The 17,910-nt window shown below is 50.3% G+C and overlaps 1 protein-coding gene across 1 annotated transcript in view; it reads left to right on the top strand.

Annotated features, from left to right (window-relative positions):
- Positions 1–17,910, top strand: part of SLC45A2 (solute carrier family 45 member 2) — a 65,049-nt gene that overhangs the window by 33,869 nt on the left and 13,270 nt on the right. The window contains exon 5 of the mRNA XM_078772862.1: positions 783–906. Within this exon, the coding sequence (XP_078628988.1) occupies positions 783–906 (124 nt within the window). The remainder of the gene's footprint in view (positions 1–782; positions 907–17,910) is intronic.

The following is a 17,910-nucleotide window of genomic DNA, read 5'->3' on the forward strand; positions in this document are numbered from 1 at the left end:
CACAGCATCTTCAACGATCGGAGCTTGGAGCACAGCAGCTTGAATGATCGGAGCTTGGAGCACAGCAGCTTGAACGCCGCAGCGTTGAGCTTTAACGGCGGCTGCTCACGTCAAGCACACACCGACCGGACCCGCATCCTTCCCGCCCGGAGATCCTACCTCATCCGTCCTGCCGGCATTCAATCCCATCTGCAATTTCCCCATCGTGTGAGTCTGCCCGTTTGTCCGTCTTTCATGTTGTCTTGGGGTTTATTAAGTAAGCTTGTATAGTAAAGTTAATATTTGCACTGTGACTCCTTGCTTCTTTCTGTCCAGTTATTTTCTTATCCTTCCTCCTCCTTGGTTGTTTTGATGATTTGTATATAATTAATAATAAACCCTGTTATTTCCTACCTTGCCTTTCTTGCCTTTACATCCGTTTCGCTTTAGTGATTTCCCTCATTGAATACCTGTGGCACGATTTGGCCAACGTTAAGGATCGGGTCAGTGCTTGTTAATAGTTCGTGCCGCGGTTGCTAAACCGCTCGGCAATTACCATCTGTCCGCAGTCGCGAACGGGGTTGCGCTCCTCCCTCTCCGGAGGGAGCGGTGCAGCATCAGGACTCACGTCGGTCAATCACGAACAAGGGGACTAATCCCCCCTTCTTAAGGGGAAGAAGGCCGACGTAGAGATCCGTAACAATATATATATACATACACCCCCCCCCCCCCCAAAAAGGCATTATTTATTATGCAATAAACTCAAATCAGCTGCTCACTGACCATGACACATACTTTTGCAGATCGTGTATAAAGGAAACCCCTACGCAGACCACAAATCTGTAGCATACATTCTTTATGAACACGGAGTGGAGATTGGCTGCTGGGGGTTGAGTATCAACGCTTTGGTTTCTTCAGCCTACTCCTGTAAGTATATCATTATATTACATACCATTTCTTTCTGATTTATCTATTTTGTGGATGGACAACCTGTTACATATCATATTTGAGTAATTTTATGAACCCTAGATAGGTGTACCCCTGAGTAAACACATCCGTACAGAATCCGCCAGTTATCTCGGGTTAAACATCCTGGATGTAATACATGCAAGGTTTGGTTGTGAATCACTGTTTACATTGCAATTCCACATGAAAACCACATATTAACAATCTTATGGTACATACGAGGAAGAGTCAACAGGTTGTTTCGCTTTATGCTTCGGGGATGGGGGGGGGGATTCGTTTCTCACAGCGAGTGAATGTAAGCAACGAGTGAACAAAAACGTAGAAATAAGCTCAGATACCTCATCTGGGTTTGACCATTTTTGAGAAAATGTGTTTGTCAATCGAGCCAATAAATCAAGAACGATTACGATAAGGAAGGTTTTTGTTTTGCAAAATCTCATGAAAATCCCATCATCGGTTTTGGGAAAAGTTTAAAATGTTAATGGCGATGGATGGATCTATCGATGGACGGACGAGCGGCATGCTATGGTACAAGCTTCCCGTTTCATAATTAATGTCATAAGAATTTAATTTATTTCCTAAAAAGTGCACTAATCTCCCCGACCACTGCTTCTTTAATGGCTCCAATCAATCCCGGGTACATTATTGTGGGGTCAGACAGGGGGAAGTTTGGCCCGAGTCTTTCACAACCCGACAGACCAGGAGCTGATTAGAGCAGGAATTTTGAAATTTGCTTCGCGTCCAGTGATAACTTGCCTACTCTTCGCGAAATACACAGTGGGATGTTTAAAGTGCACAAACCATAATACGAGCACCTCGGCTTAGCGTCATCTCAGGGATGGCACACTTTGCAAAGCAATGTCTGTTCCCGTGAGACACCAATTTATAGTCGGGTCATGCATCAAACCCACTCAAGATGTCTGAAAGGTAACAGCACGAGTTCTGCACCATCCCGATCATGATCCCAACGTTAAAGTAGGTAATGATTTTTGTTGATTTTCTTTTGTATACTTAGTCGAGGCTCATGTCAAAGCTAACACATAGAACATATGATAAAGGGAGTGGGAGACAAGAGGCAGAGAGAGGGAAGCACAACAACAGTAGAGAACAGGGACATCAGAAGATCAGTGGAAGGGAGAGGGCTGGGCAGGGTAAAAGGGATAAACAAAATGGGCACTACAAGGGATTTCAGGAAAGAAAACAGGGCATTTGAAGGAGGTGGATTTTGGTTGGATTAACGAGGGTAGAAAAGATCAAGGTTTTGGATGGTTGTCGAGATGAAATGGTTGTAAACAGCTGTTTTGAAGACCTGGAGGGAGGAGTGGGATTGAAGAGAGTGAGGGAGTTTGTTCCAGAGGCCGGCGAAAAGAGGAATGAATGGGTGAAGGTGAATAGAGAGTCTTAATTTTGGCAGTTTCACCAAAAGAGGGTTACTCACAGACCTTGTGCGTCCTGCAGGAATATTTGGGGGACAGAGCACAGACAGAGCAGGGGGAGCAAGGCCGGAGAGGAGTCGGTAGAAGACAGAAAGACCACCAACCTGCCTGCGGTGAGCAAGTGAAAGGCCCTCAGAATCAGCTTCATCGCAGGAGATTCCAATGATTCTGAATGCCTTCATTTCAACAGCCTGAAGCCTAGCTAGGTGTTGGGCAGGAGCACCAGAGGGGAGAGCTGTACTTCATCAAGCTGCGGATGAAAGCTTTGTAATGGTGAGGAGCTCAGGTGTGCCAAGGAAGGACTTTGCACGACGGAGGATGCCCAGTCGATGACTGGCTTTGGAGGCCAGCTTGGAAATGTGGTTTTCCCAGGAAAGTAGAGCAGCAACGAAGGCTGGAAAGGGTGGAAATGCGAATGGTTCGGTGGATGTGCGGAGTGTCGCTGAGAGAGAGGAAGACAAATGATGAATTGCGAAAGATGATGGGAATAGAGCCTGTGATTGATGCTGTGCAGAGAAACAGGTTGAGATGGTGGTCAGGATGAAAGTGACTGGTTGAGAAGAGTGATGGAAATGAATGTAGAAGGAAGTAGAGGACGGGGAAGACCGAGAAAGACTTGGCTAAAGACGGTGGAAGAAGACATGCGGGCAAGGGGGTTAACAAGGAGAGAAGCAGAAAATAGGGGAAAATGGAGGATTGTCATGGGGACCGCAAGGCTAACCCCCATTCTTGCAGGGAAAATGGCCTTAAAATGCATGTTGTTGTTGTTGCCTCCAAAGCCAGTCGCCGACTGGGCATCCTCCATCGTGCGAAGTGCTTCCTTGGCACACCTGAGCTCCTCACCACATACAAGGCTTTCATCTGCAGCTAATGGAGTACTGCTCTCCCCTCTGGGCTGGTGCTCCTGCCCCACACCTTGCTCGTCTTGACGCTGTTGAAACCAAAGCATTCAGAATCATTGGAATCTCCCGCGATGACGCTATCTCCGAGGGCCTTTCACTTACTCACCGCAGGCAGGTTGGTGGTCTTTCCGTCTTCTGCCGACTCCTCTACGGCCTTGCTCCCCCAGCTCTCTCTGGGCTCTGTCCCCCAAATATTCCTACAGGTCGCACAAGATCTGCCTTCAACCCTCTTATGGTTAAACTGCCAAAATCAAGACTCTCTGCTCACCTTCACTCCTTCATTCCTCTTTTCTCCCGCCTCTGGAACAAACCCCCTCACTCTGTTCAATCCCACTCCTCCCTCCAGGTCTTTAAAACGACTGTTCACCACCATCTCTTATCTTCCCCAATCCAAAACCTTGATCTTTTCTAGCCCCGCTAATTTCACCCCAAATCCACTTTTTGAGGTGCCGACTTCTTTCCTGGAAGTCCTTGGTGTCCTTGCGTTTTATACCTATCCTGCCCCCCCCCCCCCCCCCCAGGCCCTCTCCCTCCCACACATCTCCCGATGTCCCTGCTCTCAAATGTTGTGTTTGTGTACTTCCTCCCCCTCTCTCCCCATCTTGTCGACCACTCCCCTTTTTATATACTTTGTTTGCTTGTTTGTTTGATTTGTTTGTTTGATCAATGTTAGCTCTTTCACGAGCCTCGACTCTGTATACAAAAAATATATATATATATCATGGCAGATAGTGAGACCCAAAAGCTTGAGTGACAGAACTTCTTGGAGAGGATTGTTGAGAAAGTAGATGAGAGGGTTGTCCAGTCGGTCTTTTCAGAGAGACAAAGTAAGAGTGTGTAGCGGCTACCGCTGGGTTTTCACAATCGCCTTGCACCTATCAAGGACGCGGAGCGATCACCATGCCGGGCTCGTCCAGGACGCCCGGGCAGGCCCGCGCTCAACTTGCCAGGCCTCGGTCGGGACGCTGGGCCACTCCCCCTCTCGCCTTTCCTGGGCAAACGCTCCGGGATAATATGTATATATATTGCTGCCCGATAAACGGGCTTTTCAGAGTGCCTGAGTGTTTGGTTTGATTAAAGCAACTCGGATGAATTCCAGCTTTTTGTCGCGTCCATTCTTCCGATCGACGTGGGAGCCCCAGCTCCTTCATTGGTGACCTACCGACATGGACACGGCAGTCGCCCTTAAACTGCCTACCTTCTGGGAGGCTCACGTGGTGGTTTGGTTCGCACAGGCGGATTCCCTGTTCGCCCTGCGAGGCATCACGGCCGACGACACCCGCTTCCACCATGTGGTAGCAGCGCTCGGTTCGGCCACCGCGGCCCGCGCCCTGAGCCTCCTCGAGAGCCCGCCAGCCGCTGACAAATACGGCGCGATTAAGAAGCTTCTCCTCGACGCTTTCGCCCTCCCATCGGCGGAGCGCGCACGGCGCCTGCTCGACCTGCCCGAGCTCGGCGACACGCGCCCTTCCGAGCGAATGGACTACATGCTTTCACTGCTCGGCGAGCACTCTCCGGCATTCCTGTTCCGGGAGCTGTTCCTCCGTCAGCTGCCTAACCCGGTACGCCTCGCCCTGGCAGGCACGTCGATCACAGATCCCCGGGCCCTTGCCAGAGAAGCCGACAAGATCTCCGCCGCAGGACAGCGCATCGCAGCGGCGACATGGGACCCACCGCCGTCCGACGCAACACCCATGGCGCCCGAGCACCCGGCACGGTCGACGACCGAACTGCCGACGCAATTGGCGGCCGCTACACCGAGCCGACCACCTCCAGCACGACGACCGGGGCCTCCACCTGACCAAGCGTGGTGTTACTATCATGCCAGGTTTGGACAGAAGGCCCGGACATGCCGACCCCCGTGCACCTTTGGCAGGCCGGGAAACGGCCGGGCCGGCTTTCATTACCAGCCATGAGCGCCGGCCACACGGGCAACTTACTGTTTTTTTTTTTTTTTTTTTTTTTTTTTTTTTTTTTTTTTTTTTTTTTTTTTTTTTTTTTTTTTTTTTTTTTTTTTTTTTTTTTTTTTTTTTTTTTTTTTTTTTTTTTTTTTTTTTTTTTTTTTTTTTTTTTTGTATACAAGATCGAGGCTCGTGAAAGAGCGAACATTAATCACACAGAAAGACAAACCGACACATAAAACATATAACATCGGGAGCGGTAGACAAGATGGGGAGAGAGGGGGAAGGACACAAACACAACATTTGAGAGCAGGGACCGAGAGACATGGAGACATCGAGAGATCTGAGAGAGGGCGAGGGCTTTGGGGGGGGGGGGGCATGGGAAGGGGGCGGTGGGAGAGGTATAAAACATATGGACACTGCCAGGACTTCCAGGAAAGAAGTTGGAATTTCAAACAAGGTGGATCTGGGGTGAATTAGCGGGGGTAGAAAAGATCAAGGTTTTGGATGGGGGAAGATAAGAGATGGTGGTGAACAGCTGTTTTAAAGACCTGGAGGGAGGAGTGGGATTGAAGGGAGTGAGGGAGTTTGTTCCAGAGGCGGGAGAAAAGAGGAATGAAAGAGTGAAGGTGAGCAGAGAGCCGAGATTTCGGCAGTTTAACCATCAGAGGGTTGCTGGCAGATCTTGTGCGACCTGTAGGAATATTTGGGGGACAGAGCACAGAGAGAGCTGGGGGTGCAAGGCCGGAGAGGAGTCGGTAGAAGACGGAAAGACCACCTACCTGCCTGCGGTGAGTGAGTGAAAGGCCCTCAGAGATAGCTTCATCGCGGGAGATTCCAATAATTCTGAAAGCTTTGGTTTCAACAGCGTGAAGCCGAGCTAGGTGTGAGGCAGGAGCACCGGCCCATAGGGGAGAACAGTATTCCATTGAGCTGCAGATGAAAGCCTTGTATGTGGTGAGGAGCTCAGGTGTGCCGAAGGACTGTTAATCACGGATAAAGCGTCCGGACGGCGCTTCCTGTGCGACACCGGCGCCCAACTGAGCGTCATACCCGCCTATGACCAGGACAGGCAATCCGTGCTTTGCGGCCCCTCCTTGGTTGCGGCCAACGGATCGACCATCCGCACCTTCGGCCCGCGCAACGTCACCCTCTGCTTCGGCGGCCAACGCTTTGCTTGGACGTTTGTAACCGCAAACGTGCCCATGGCTCTGCTAGGCGCCGACTTCCTCTGCGCACACGGCCTGCTGGTGGACGTCCAACGGCGTCGTTTAATCAACGCCGAAACCTTCAGCTCCCTGGTATGCACATTGAGCAGCTCCGCGCCGACCGAGCTGGCATGCGCCGTCCCGGCGGCGAACGAGTTTGCTCGCCTGCTCACGGAGTTCCCGGCCCTCACGCGGCCGACGTTTTCGGCCATCGCAGTACGTCATGGGATCGAGCACCACATACCAACCACGGGCCCGCCGGTCTACGCCAGGGCCCGCCGCCTCGACCCAGCCAACTCGCCGTGGCGAAGGCCGAATTCGACGCGTTGGAGCACCTCGGCATCATGCGTCGCTCCGATAGCGCGTGGGCCTCGCCACTGCACATCGTGCCAAAGCCGGGGGGTGGATGGCGCCCGTGTGGCGACTACCGCCATCTCAATGATGCTACCACCCCCGACAGGTACCCGATCCCGCATATCCAAGACTTCTCTGCCCGTCTGGCGGGACGGGTCATTTTTTCGAAAATTGATCTCATACGGGGATATCACCAGCTACCTGTCAGGGCGGCCGACGTCCCTAAAACGGCAGTCATCACGCCGTTCGGCTTATTCGAATTCTTGCGGATGCCGTTTGGTCTCAAGAACGCGGCTCAGGCGTTCCAGCGCTTGATGGACGGCGTGCTGCGTGACCTGCCGTTCCTTTTCGTTTACCTGGACGACATCCTCGTCGCCAGCACGTCCCGGGCCGAGCACCTCCTCCACCTCTGAACACTGTTCGGGCGCCTCAGCGAGCACGGCCTCATCGTCAACCCGGCCAAATGCCACTTCGGCACGACGGCTGTTGATTTTTTGGGCCAGCACATCACCCAGAACGGGGCCGTGCCGCTGCCAACCAAGGTCGAGGCCATCACCACGTTCCCGCGTCCCCGCACCATAAAGGCCCTGCAGGAATTCCTGGGAATGGTGAATTTTTATCACCGCTTCGTGCCCCGCGCTGCTCAACTCATGCGGCCCCTCTACGAAGCCCTCCGGGGCAAGCCGGCCAAGCACAACATCGCCTGGTCCGCAGCAATGGATGCGGCCTTCCAAAGCTCAAAGCGGGCCCTCGCCGACGCAACACTGCTCGCTCACCCGGTGCTCAACGCTCCCATCGCCCGCACCACGGATGACTACGCGGTGGGCGCCGTACATGAGCAATGGGTGAACGGGGTTTGGCAGCCACTCGCTTTTTTCAGCCGGCAGCTCCGGCCGAACGAGCTCAAATACAGCACGTTTGACCGGGAGCTCCTCGGTCTACACCTGGCCGTCCGCCATTTCCGCCACCTCCTGGAGGGCCGACCTTTCACGGCGTTCGTCGACCACAAGCCGTTGGTTTACGCCATGGCCAAGGTCACGGAGCCGTGGTCGGCCCGCCAACAGCGCCACCTCTCCGCCGTGTCGGAGTTTACCACGGACATCCGGCACGTCGCCGGCAAAAACAACGCCGTGGCCGACTGTCTTTCCCGGGCCAGCGCGAACGCGGTCCACCTGGGCGTGGACTTTGCGCTTATGGCGGCGGACCAAACCACCGACACCACGGTGCAAGCCCTCCGGGCGGCGGACACGGGCCTCCGCCTGGCCGACATCCCCTTCGCGGACACTGTCCTGCTCTGCGACGTCTCCCAAGGCCAGCCTCGCCCCATCGTGCCCGTCACCTGGCAACGTCGCATCTTCGCCTCCCTCCACGGCCTTTCCCACCCGGGCCGGAAAGCTTCCCAGAAGCTGGTGTCGGCGCGATTCGTCTGGCACGGCCTTCGTCGGGACGTCCGCGATTGGACCAGCACCTGCACGGCCTGCCAACGGGCCAAGGTCCACCGACACACCCAGGCCCCGCTGGCACCTTTCACCGTGCCCGAACGACGTTTCGACCACGTCAACGTGGATCTGGTGGGCCCCCTCCCCCCATCACGGGGGTTCACACACCTGCTCACCATGGTGGACAGGACCACCAGGTGGCCGGAGGCCGTTCCCCTCGTCTCCACCACCACCGCCGACGTGGCGCAGGCTTTCATCGCCACCTGGGTCGCCCGCTTCGGCGCACCGGCGGACATCTCGTCAGACCGCGGACCACAGTTCACCTCCGAGCTGTGGGGCGCGGTCGCCCGCAACCTGGGGGTCAAGCTCCACCGTACTACGGCCTACCACCCCCAAGCAAACGGGTTGTGCGAGCGATTCCACCGCTCCATGAAGGCCGCGCTCATGGCCGGCCTTCAAGACGGCGGTTGGGCCGACCGGCTGCCGTGGGTCCTTTTGGGCCTCCGCACGGCCCCCAAGGAGGACCTCCAGGCATCCACCGCCGAGCTTGTCTATGGCCAGGCACTACGCGTCCCGGGCGAATTCGTGCCCGACGCTACCAGTCCCTGGTCCGCAGCTCACCAGCGCTCGGACCTCCAGGAGGCCGCCCGACGGTTTGCCCCCGTGCCAACATCCCACCACGGTGACCCCCAGTCCTACGTCCCCCCAGCACTTCGCACAGCGGAGTATGTTTTTGTGCGTCACGACGCACATCGGGGGCCACTCCGGCCGCCGTACGACGGGCCCTTCCGGGTGCTGCGACGGGATGACAAGTCGTTCGTCATCGACATCGGCGGCAGGTCGGACCGGATTGCGGTGGACCGCCTCAAGCCGGCGCACGTGGACGTCGACCACCCACCACGGGTGGCCCTTCCGCCGCGGCGAGGCCGCCCCCCGTCCACGGTGCCCCCCACTCGACCACCCACCACCACACCGGACCCCCTCCCACGACCCGCCAGGGGTCACTTCGGCCGGGTCATCAGGACCCCCCTCAAATTGACCCTGCCGGTGCAAGTCGATTCTGGGGGGACGTGTGTAGCGGCTACCGCTGGGTTTTCACAATCGCCTTGCATCTATCAAGGACGCGGAGCGATCACCATGCCGGGCTCGTCCAGGACGCCCGGGCAGGCCCGCGCTCAACTTGCCAGGTCTCGGTCGGGACGCTGGGCCACGCCCCCTCTCGCCTTTCCTGGGCAAACGCTCCGGGATAATATGTATATATATTGCTGCCCGATAAACGGGCTTTTCAGAGTGCCTGAGTGTTTGGTTTGATTAAAGCAACTCGGATGAATTCCAGCTTTTTGTCGCGTCCATTCTTCCGATCGACGTGGGAGTCAAGTGTGAGATTTGTCAGGATTGAAAGACATGTTCCACTTGTTTGACCAGTTTGTGATTTTATCCAGTTCTGCAGAGTGAGGAGGCTGCAGACTGCCGATCTGAGGGTTGAGGAATGGAGCGGCAGAGAGTGGAGTCAACAGCCAGGAGATTGAGAGGATTTTCCAGAGTCGGAGAGATCATTAATGAAGATTAGAAAAAGCACAGGGCCCCGAGCACTACCTTGGGGAATTCCAGCTTGAACAGGAAGGGGAGATGAGAGAATTCCATGTCGATGTTTATCAATGTTGTATTTGTGCTGCTTCTGTTTCTCATTGCAGCATGCTGGAAATGGTTGGGCAGTTTGTGCAGTTAATAAATCTTTCATAAGATGAGTTTTTGAAAACAGTGTAAATAAATTATACTTTTAAAACAATTCTCGATTTTAAGGCATTAACTATTGCTTTAATGGGTGAGATATGTGAAATAATTTTGCCCTTTTGTGTCAAGGTCTGAAAGTTGGCAAGTTGTTTGACAATGGATCATAAAGAATTTGAGGGAATCAGTCAAAACTCATGAAATAGCCGTATTACACCTACAATTTCAAATGGCCATGCTCGTGGATGTGTTTCATCATTTGTTTGTCCGGCCTTGTAAAACGTCACAAGATGTTCGGCATGCTAACTTCCGCTTGTTCTGCAAGTTCTTCAGCATTAATCTGGGCAAGTGAACAAGCATCAAGGAACAGCAGAGCACACCTGGGAACATGTATGGATCGATGTCAAAAGTATGAACTTTGTGAAGTTTGTCTCATGTGCCGATCTTGCCACAAAAAACATTTGTTTCAGTGGTTGGTTTACTACTTCACTGGAAGATGGATCACTCTCACAGGTATACCTGGCTACATATGAGCAGCACTCGTTGAAGCTTTCAGCTTCTGTGCTCCCTGGAGTTTGGATTTACTGGAGATCATCCGACACAGCTTGTGTACTCAAGCATTCCTTGTTGTGAAAGTTTCTACAAAACATCCATTTCAACAAGTCTGTCTATTTTGAGAACAAACAACATGAGCACTATAATTAATATGGTTCTTGCCCAAAACCTGGGTGTATCCATTTTATTCAACCTCATATCTGCCTTAAAAGTGAAACCTTTATGTGTTTTGCTGGTTGATGGCAGCCATCTTGAAATCCAAGAAGGCTGCCCTAACAGGACCATTTCAGCATGGCTCCCTACCTGAAAAGGTTTAATGTATGTTTATCTCCTTATTTACCATGCTCTATACAGAGCTTCCGTTCTGCCAAAACAGTTTCCTGGGTTTCAATATTGGATGGGTCATCACTTTGATGCAAGACTCTTGATCAAACGGAAAATGAAATACGGTACTGCAATGGAGTCATCAGGAAAAACCAGAAGTAAAGAGCAAAGATTGAGTCATCAGGAGGAACCTGGATAAGGTTTGGGTTTCATCCTCTACTCCACTACCCTCAAATCCATCTGGACACAGCCAAGTGAGCATTATAGAAAACTTTCTGCAATAATTCACTTCTCATCAGACAGCTAGATAAAGAAAGAGAGAAAGGAAGAATAAGAGATAAAATAAAAGAAAAAGCAAGAATTAGAATGACTAAAGAGAAATGTGAAAAAGTAGAAAGAAATGTGAAAGGAACAAAGAACAAAGATGTCGGGAAGAACTCGATAGATATATTTCTGCAGTTACTCTCGAGGCTCAAATGCAGAAGAGGATACAAGTTACCAGAGGTCCGTCAGCAGGGAAGCACAGTCCCCTCAGCATCAGGATATGGTACTTGGTGTGCAGATGCGCATTTGTATGACTGAGTGTGCAGGAATTTGTAATTTATTCAGAGTGCTGGACTGCTGGTGATAACTGACCTATTGTTGGTTCACCACTAGCATTCACGATAACTCAGAACACAATGGTATCTTTGGCGTCCGCCAACTAAAGTCTCACAGTTTAGATTCTACCCAAGGAACGGCACTCGCGTTCATGAATTGTCCTGCTTGTGAAACACCGGGATGCTAGTTTATAGCTCAGCCGGTATTCAAATCCCAGGCTCGAAGCAATAAGCGACAGCTTTGCAGCTCAGAAACTCTTCCGAAGTAATTTCCCTCGTTTTAAAATTGACTTCCACCTTAACTATGACTTTGATCTTTGAGAAAAATTAAAGAAGCAAAGTTGATCTGTCAGAGGTCATATACAAATTGCAAAGGAAACGAGCAATGTGACTGTGTCGCCAATATGCCTCCGCATAGTCCCTGCCCATGACAACGCTTAGATGTCCTCGTTGACTGTCCGAAAAATAAACAAGTTTGATTTAAATCCCTTCAGCTGTTTTCAAGTATCACATTTTCACCAGACAGGACAGGTTTCATCAGACATTTTCACCAGACAGGACAGGTTTCATCAGACATTTTCACCAGACAGGACAGGTTTCACCAGACATTTTCACCAGACAGGACAGGTTTCATCAGACATTTTCACCAGACAGGACAGGTTTCATCAGACATTTTCACCAGACAGGACAGGTTTCATCAGACATTTTCACCAGACCGATCGGTGAAGCGTTTTTGTAGAAGGGATTTTTTTTTTAATATCAGCTTTCAAGCTAATATGGCTGCCACACCACATGACATATGACCTTTAAAATGTACATTCTGCATAAGTATGGGTAGGGGATCACGTTTGTGAATTTCCGTGATGATCGGATAAGGTTTGTTTTTATATCTAAGATGGCTGCCAAACCACATGACTTTTTTTTTTTTTTTTTTTTTTTTTGTATACAAGATCGAGGCTCGTGAAAGAGCGAACATTAATCACACAGAAAGACAAACAGACACACAAAACAAATAACATCGGGAGCGGTAGACAAGATGGGGAGAGAGGGGGAAGGACACAGACACAACATTTGAGAGCAGGGACCGAGAGACATGGAGACATCGAGAGAACTGTGGGAGGAAGAGGGCTTTGGGGGGAAGGCATGGGAAGGGGGGGGGGGTGGGAGAGGTATAAAACATATGGACACTGCCAAGACTTCCAGGAAAGAAGTTGGAATTTCAAACAAGGTGGATCTGGGGTGAATTAGTGGGGGTAGAAAAGATCAAGGTTTTGGATGGGGGAAGATAAGAGATGGTGGTGAACAGCTGTTTTGAAGACCTGGAGGGAGGAGTGTGATTGAAGTGAGTGTGGGAGTTTGTTCCAGAGGCGGGAGAAAACAGGAATGAAAGAGTGAAGGTGAGCAGAGCCGAGATTTCGGCAGTTTAACCATCAGAGGGTGGCTGGCAGATCTTGTGCGACCTGTAGGAATATTTGGGGGACAGAGCACAGAGAGAGCTGGGGGAGCAAGGCCGGAGAGGAGTCGGTAGAAGACAGAAAGACCACCTACCTGCCTGCGGTGAGTGAGTGAAAGGCCCTCAGAGATAGCTTCATCGCGGGAGATTCCAATGATTCTGAAAGCTTTGGATTCAACAGCGTGAAGCCGAGCCAGGTGTGCGGCAGGAGCACCAGCCCATAGGGGAGAACAGTATTCCATTGAGCTGCGGATGAAAGCCTTGTATGTGGTGAGGAGCTCAGGTGTGCCTAGGAAGGACTTCGCACGACGGAGGATGCCCAGTCGGCGACTGGCTTTGGAGGCCAGCTTGGAAATGTGGTTTTCCCAAGAAAGATCATGGCAGATGGTGAGACCCAAAAGCTTGAGCGACAGAACTTCTTGGAGAGGATTGTTGAGAAAGTAGATGGGAGGGTTGTCCAGTCGATCTTTTCGGAGAGACATAGTAAGAGTGTGAGATTTGTCAGGATTGAAAGACATGTTCCACATGTTTGACCAGTCTGTGATTTTGTCCAGGTCTTCAGAGAGTGAGGAGGCTGCAGACTGCCGATCTGAGGGAGGAGGAATGGAGCGGCAGAGAGTGGAGTCATCAGCAAAGAGATACAGAGGATTTTCCAGAGAGTCGGAGAGATCATTGATAAAGACCAGAAAAAGCACAGGGCCCAGCACACTGCCTTGGGGAACTCCAGCCTGAACGGGAAGGGGAGATGAGAGAAATCCATTCAGGGCCACACGTTGACTATGACCAGAGAGGAAGTCCTCAAGCCATGCATGGAGATTTCCATGGATACCATAGGAGGAGAGTTTGGTGAGCAGAGCTGGGTGCCAGACCGTATCGAAGGCACGTGATATGTCAAAGGAGACAGCTCTGATTTCCTGTTTGGCATTGAGGACCTCCATCCATTGTTGAGACAGCAGAAGCAGCATGTCCAGAGTAGAGTGACCTGGTCTGAAACCAAATTGATGATCAGAGATCAAGCCATTGGAGAAGAGGAAAGATTTCATATCCGAAGCAATGATGGATTCCATGACTTTGCTGATAATTGTGAGCAGGCTGATTGGTCTGTAGTTGCAGGGATCTGTTTTTGCACCTTTTTGTGTAAAGCGGTAATGTTTGCTGATTTCCAGGATGCTGGCAGATGACCTTGAGCAAAAGATAGGGTGAAAAGAACAGAGAGAGGGTGAGATAGAGCGGCAGAGCAGGATTTTAGGACCCGTGGGCTGATGCCATCTGGTCCAGTTGCAGAGTCAGAGTCGAGGTTTGACAAAAACTCCTCCACCTTGTCAGGAGAGAAGGTCACAGAGTCCAGGAGCAGTTTGGTTCGACTGGGAAAGGTGGGAACAGAGAGAGATGGGTTTGGGACTAAGGATTTTGAGGCAAACACAGAGTTGAGGCATTCGGCTTTGTCACGTGCGATGTCAACTGTGTGGCCATTTGAGGTAAGGGAGGGGATGGAGGGGGAACAAACACCAGAAACGGATTTGACCAGACGCCACCAGGATTTGGAGGAAGGAGACAGGTTTGAGAGTTCATTCTTGAGTGAGGAGAGATAGTGCTTCCTGGCACTCCTGAGGGTAGACACACACTTGTTCCGAGCTTGGTGGAAGGAACTGAGATTTCCTTCAGTTGGATTAGCCTTCCAAGAGGCAAAGGCAAGTTGTTTCAGGGCAACTGCCTCACCACAAGATTCAGTGTACCATGGACGGGAGGAAGGGTAAGACAACTGAAGGCGAGATGGGATAAATCTGTGCATGAGAGAGATCAGTTTGCTTTGGAAGAATTCCCAGGAAGAATTGATGTCAGAGGCAGTGGAGATGGGAGACCAATCCAGACGATTGATGGCTGCTTGAAGACCGTCCCAGTCGGCCTGAGTGAAATGCCAGACTCGTCGACGCTGAGGAGGCTCTCTGAGGATGGCCAGAGAGATGTCCACTTTGACAAGCACATGATCAGAAGAACCGATTGGAGCAGAAGAAGAGCAGCAGACATTAGCAGGGAAGTTAGTCATAACCAAGTCTAGAAGAGAAGATACTCCATTGGCTGAGATCCGGGTCGGGAAATTGACAGATTGTGTCAATCCCAGTGAGTCACAGAAGTCCTTTGCTGAGGTGCCATGACTGGTGAGAGAGGAACCCACACCCAACCAGGTGGCATGATGACAATTGAAGTCACCACATATGAGGAAGAGAGAGTTGGGATGAGGGGATAGAAGTTGGTCCATGTTGTCAGACAGTGAAATGTAGATGGAGTCATCACTGTTTGGGGGACGGTACAGAACACATATGAACAAAAGGTGGGAGCGGAGTGGAAGCCGTAGCCAGAGGTACTCCTGGGGGTGAGGAGGAGAGAGGGCAGTGCAAGGAGAGTGAGGAATAGAGTTTTTGATAAAGATAGCCACCCCACCACCAGGCCGAGGCTCAGGTCTATCATACCGGAGGAGGGAGTAACCAGGAAGAGATATTAAGGAATCAGAGACATCTTGAAGGAGGAAAGTCTCTGTTAAGCAGATCAAGTCTGGATTGTCAGAAGCAACCTGTATGGAGAGATCAGTCAGGTTTGAGCGAAGGCCCCGGATGTTTGAGGTCCATACCGTTAATGAAGAGAGAGGGGGAGCATCGGGTACAGGACAGGGGAGGGGAGGAGTAGGGTAAGATGAAGGATGAGAGGGGGAGGTAGGGAGAGCAGTTGTTAGTGTGTCAGCGATTGCAGAAGAGTTCCAAGAAAGGGAAGGATGAGGAGGATGAAAGGTTTGAAGGTGAAGGGATGAGGCACAGTGAGGGGTTGTTTGAGGGGGGGCAGAGGAAAGAAGAAGGTTGGGGGGGGTGGAGGTATGAGATAGAAGGGAGACGAAGTGGGGAGGAGGCAGCTTTGAGGAGGAGGGGGGAGGAGGGAGAATTGGAGAGGAATGGTATGGGGGGAGATTTGAATGGGAGGGGTTGGGGGGGAGTTTTGAAGGGGAGGAGTGAGGGGGGAGTTTAGGAGGGGAAGGGCAAGGGGGGAGTTCAGGAGTGGAAGGGCAAGGGGGGAGTTCAGGAGTGGAGGGGTAGGGGGGGAGTTTAAGAGTGGCGGGGCAAGGGGGGAGTTTAGGAGTGTAGGTGCAAGGGGAGGGATTTGGATGGGAGGGGCAAGAGGGGAGTTTAGAAAGTGGATGATTAATGAAAGACGAACATTGAAAACAAATTGGGTTTGTTGTGATTTTCAAGTTAGCAATCCGGTTCAGAATGATGGAGGAGGGATGGAATGAATGTGAATTTAGACCATGTAGTGAGGGAGACGTATAAGATATTGAATTTCTTTTTTTTGAGGTGGAATGAGTTGGAGAGGAAATTGAGAAAAGCCTTCTAAATAGGAAGAAAAACAGCGTGTTGTAAAATACCACTGAGTAAAACACTGAAGGGGAAAGGTTATACATATTTAAATAATATTTAAACAGAACCGTGAACAATCTTATGTGCACAAAAATACCAACGGGGGGAGAGCCGAGAGGGACCACCACGAGTCACGTGAAGGGCAAACGGGACCTATAACATCATTTTCAAACTACATGCAACAATGGTGTTAAATGACATTTGTAAATTTCGCATCGATAGGGTAAGCGGTTTCAGAGATATAATTATTTAATATTTTCCTTCAATTCAATATGGCTGCCACACCATGTGACCAATTATGTTTTCGTGATAAACTTTTAATCACCATGCCTATTCAATGATACATGTAGTTTTGAGTCATTTTATTTGGTGGTTTGGGAGAAGATGTTTTTTTTAAGGTTTTAGGTTGAATCCAATATGGCTGCCAAACCATGTGACCTATGATATCATAAATTTAATATTTCAATACAAATGGGTCTGAGATAATGTGCATGCAATTTCAGATTTTTAGGATAAGGCATTCGATTAAAACAATTATGGCTGGTATAACACTTCACCAATTATGTCATCATTATCATGCTTTTGTTCCCCATTGGGAGTACTTGACAATGTGCCAAGTTTCAAATTTTTCCATTCAGCAGTTTCCGAGAAATAGTTTCTAATTATTTGCTTTTAATCCAAGATGGCTGCCATACCACGTGACATATGACGTCACAATTATCATAAAAACATTCTGCATGGGTGTCACTCCTACGCTGAAAGTTTTGTCTCAATCGGACATATGGTTGCTGAGAAAAACGAGGTTAAGCTGGACGGACGGACGGACGAACCATTAACTTCATGACAAACCCGAAAACATAATGCCTCAGGCCACCTTCGGGGACGGAGGCATAACCAGATGGTATTCATAGAATACTTACCCTGCGCAGTCAACTTGTTGCGAGCCAACTCTTCTGTTTTTAAACATTTTTTTTTCCTGCATCCAATATGGCTGCCATACCACGTGAGCAATGACATCATCAATTTATATTCTCTGATCTAATTGTTGCATAGATCACGCTCAATACATTTCAAACTGATCAGACTAAACGTTGTCCCTGTCGAATTATAACGTCATAATTATTGCACCAATGACGTCACCGTTAACAACACCTATTCCCCATATGGATTTCTTTACAATGAGCCATGTTTCAATTTTTTCCATGCAGTGGTTTTGGAGATATAGAGGTGCAACATTTTTCGTTTTTTCCAAGATGGCGCCTGTACCACATGACCTATGACGTCATGATTATCATTAAAATATTCTGCATGAGGACGCGTTCCTATGGTGAAAATTTCGTGCCCATCAGACCAACACTTGCTGAGAAAAAAAATTCACAATGATCGGATACATGTTGTACTTGTCGAATTATGACGTCATAATTGCAAAGGCACAGATGACATCATCATTAACATATCTTATTCCCCAAGGGGAGTACTTGACAATGAGCCATGTTTCAATTTTTTCCATGGAGCGGTTTAGGAGATATAGAGGTGCAAGGTCTTTCATTTTTTCCCAAGATGGCGTCTATACCACGTGACCTATGACGTTATAATTATCGTTAAATAATTCTACAGGAGGAGCCGCTCATATTCTGAAAATTTCGTGTCCATCAG

This window comes from Myxine glutinosa, chromosome 2 (assembly GCF_964187855.1).
Source record: "Myxine glutinosa chromosome 2, kmMyxGlut1.1, whole genome shotgun sequence".
NCBI classification, from domain to species: domain Eukaryota; kingdom Metazoa; phylum Chordata; class Myxini; order Myxiniformes; family Myxinidae; genus Myxine; species Myxine glutinosa.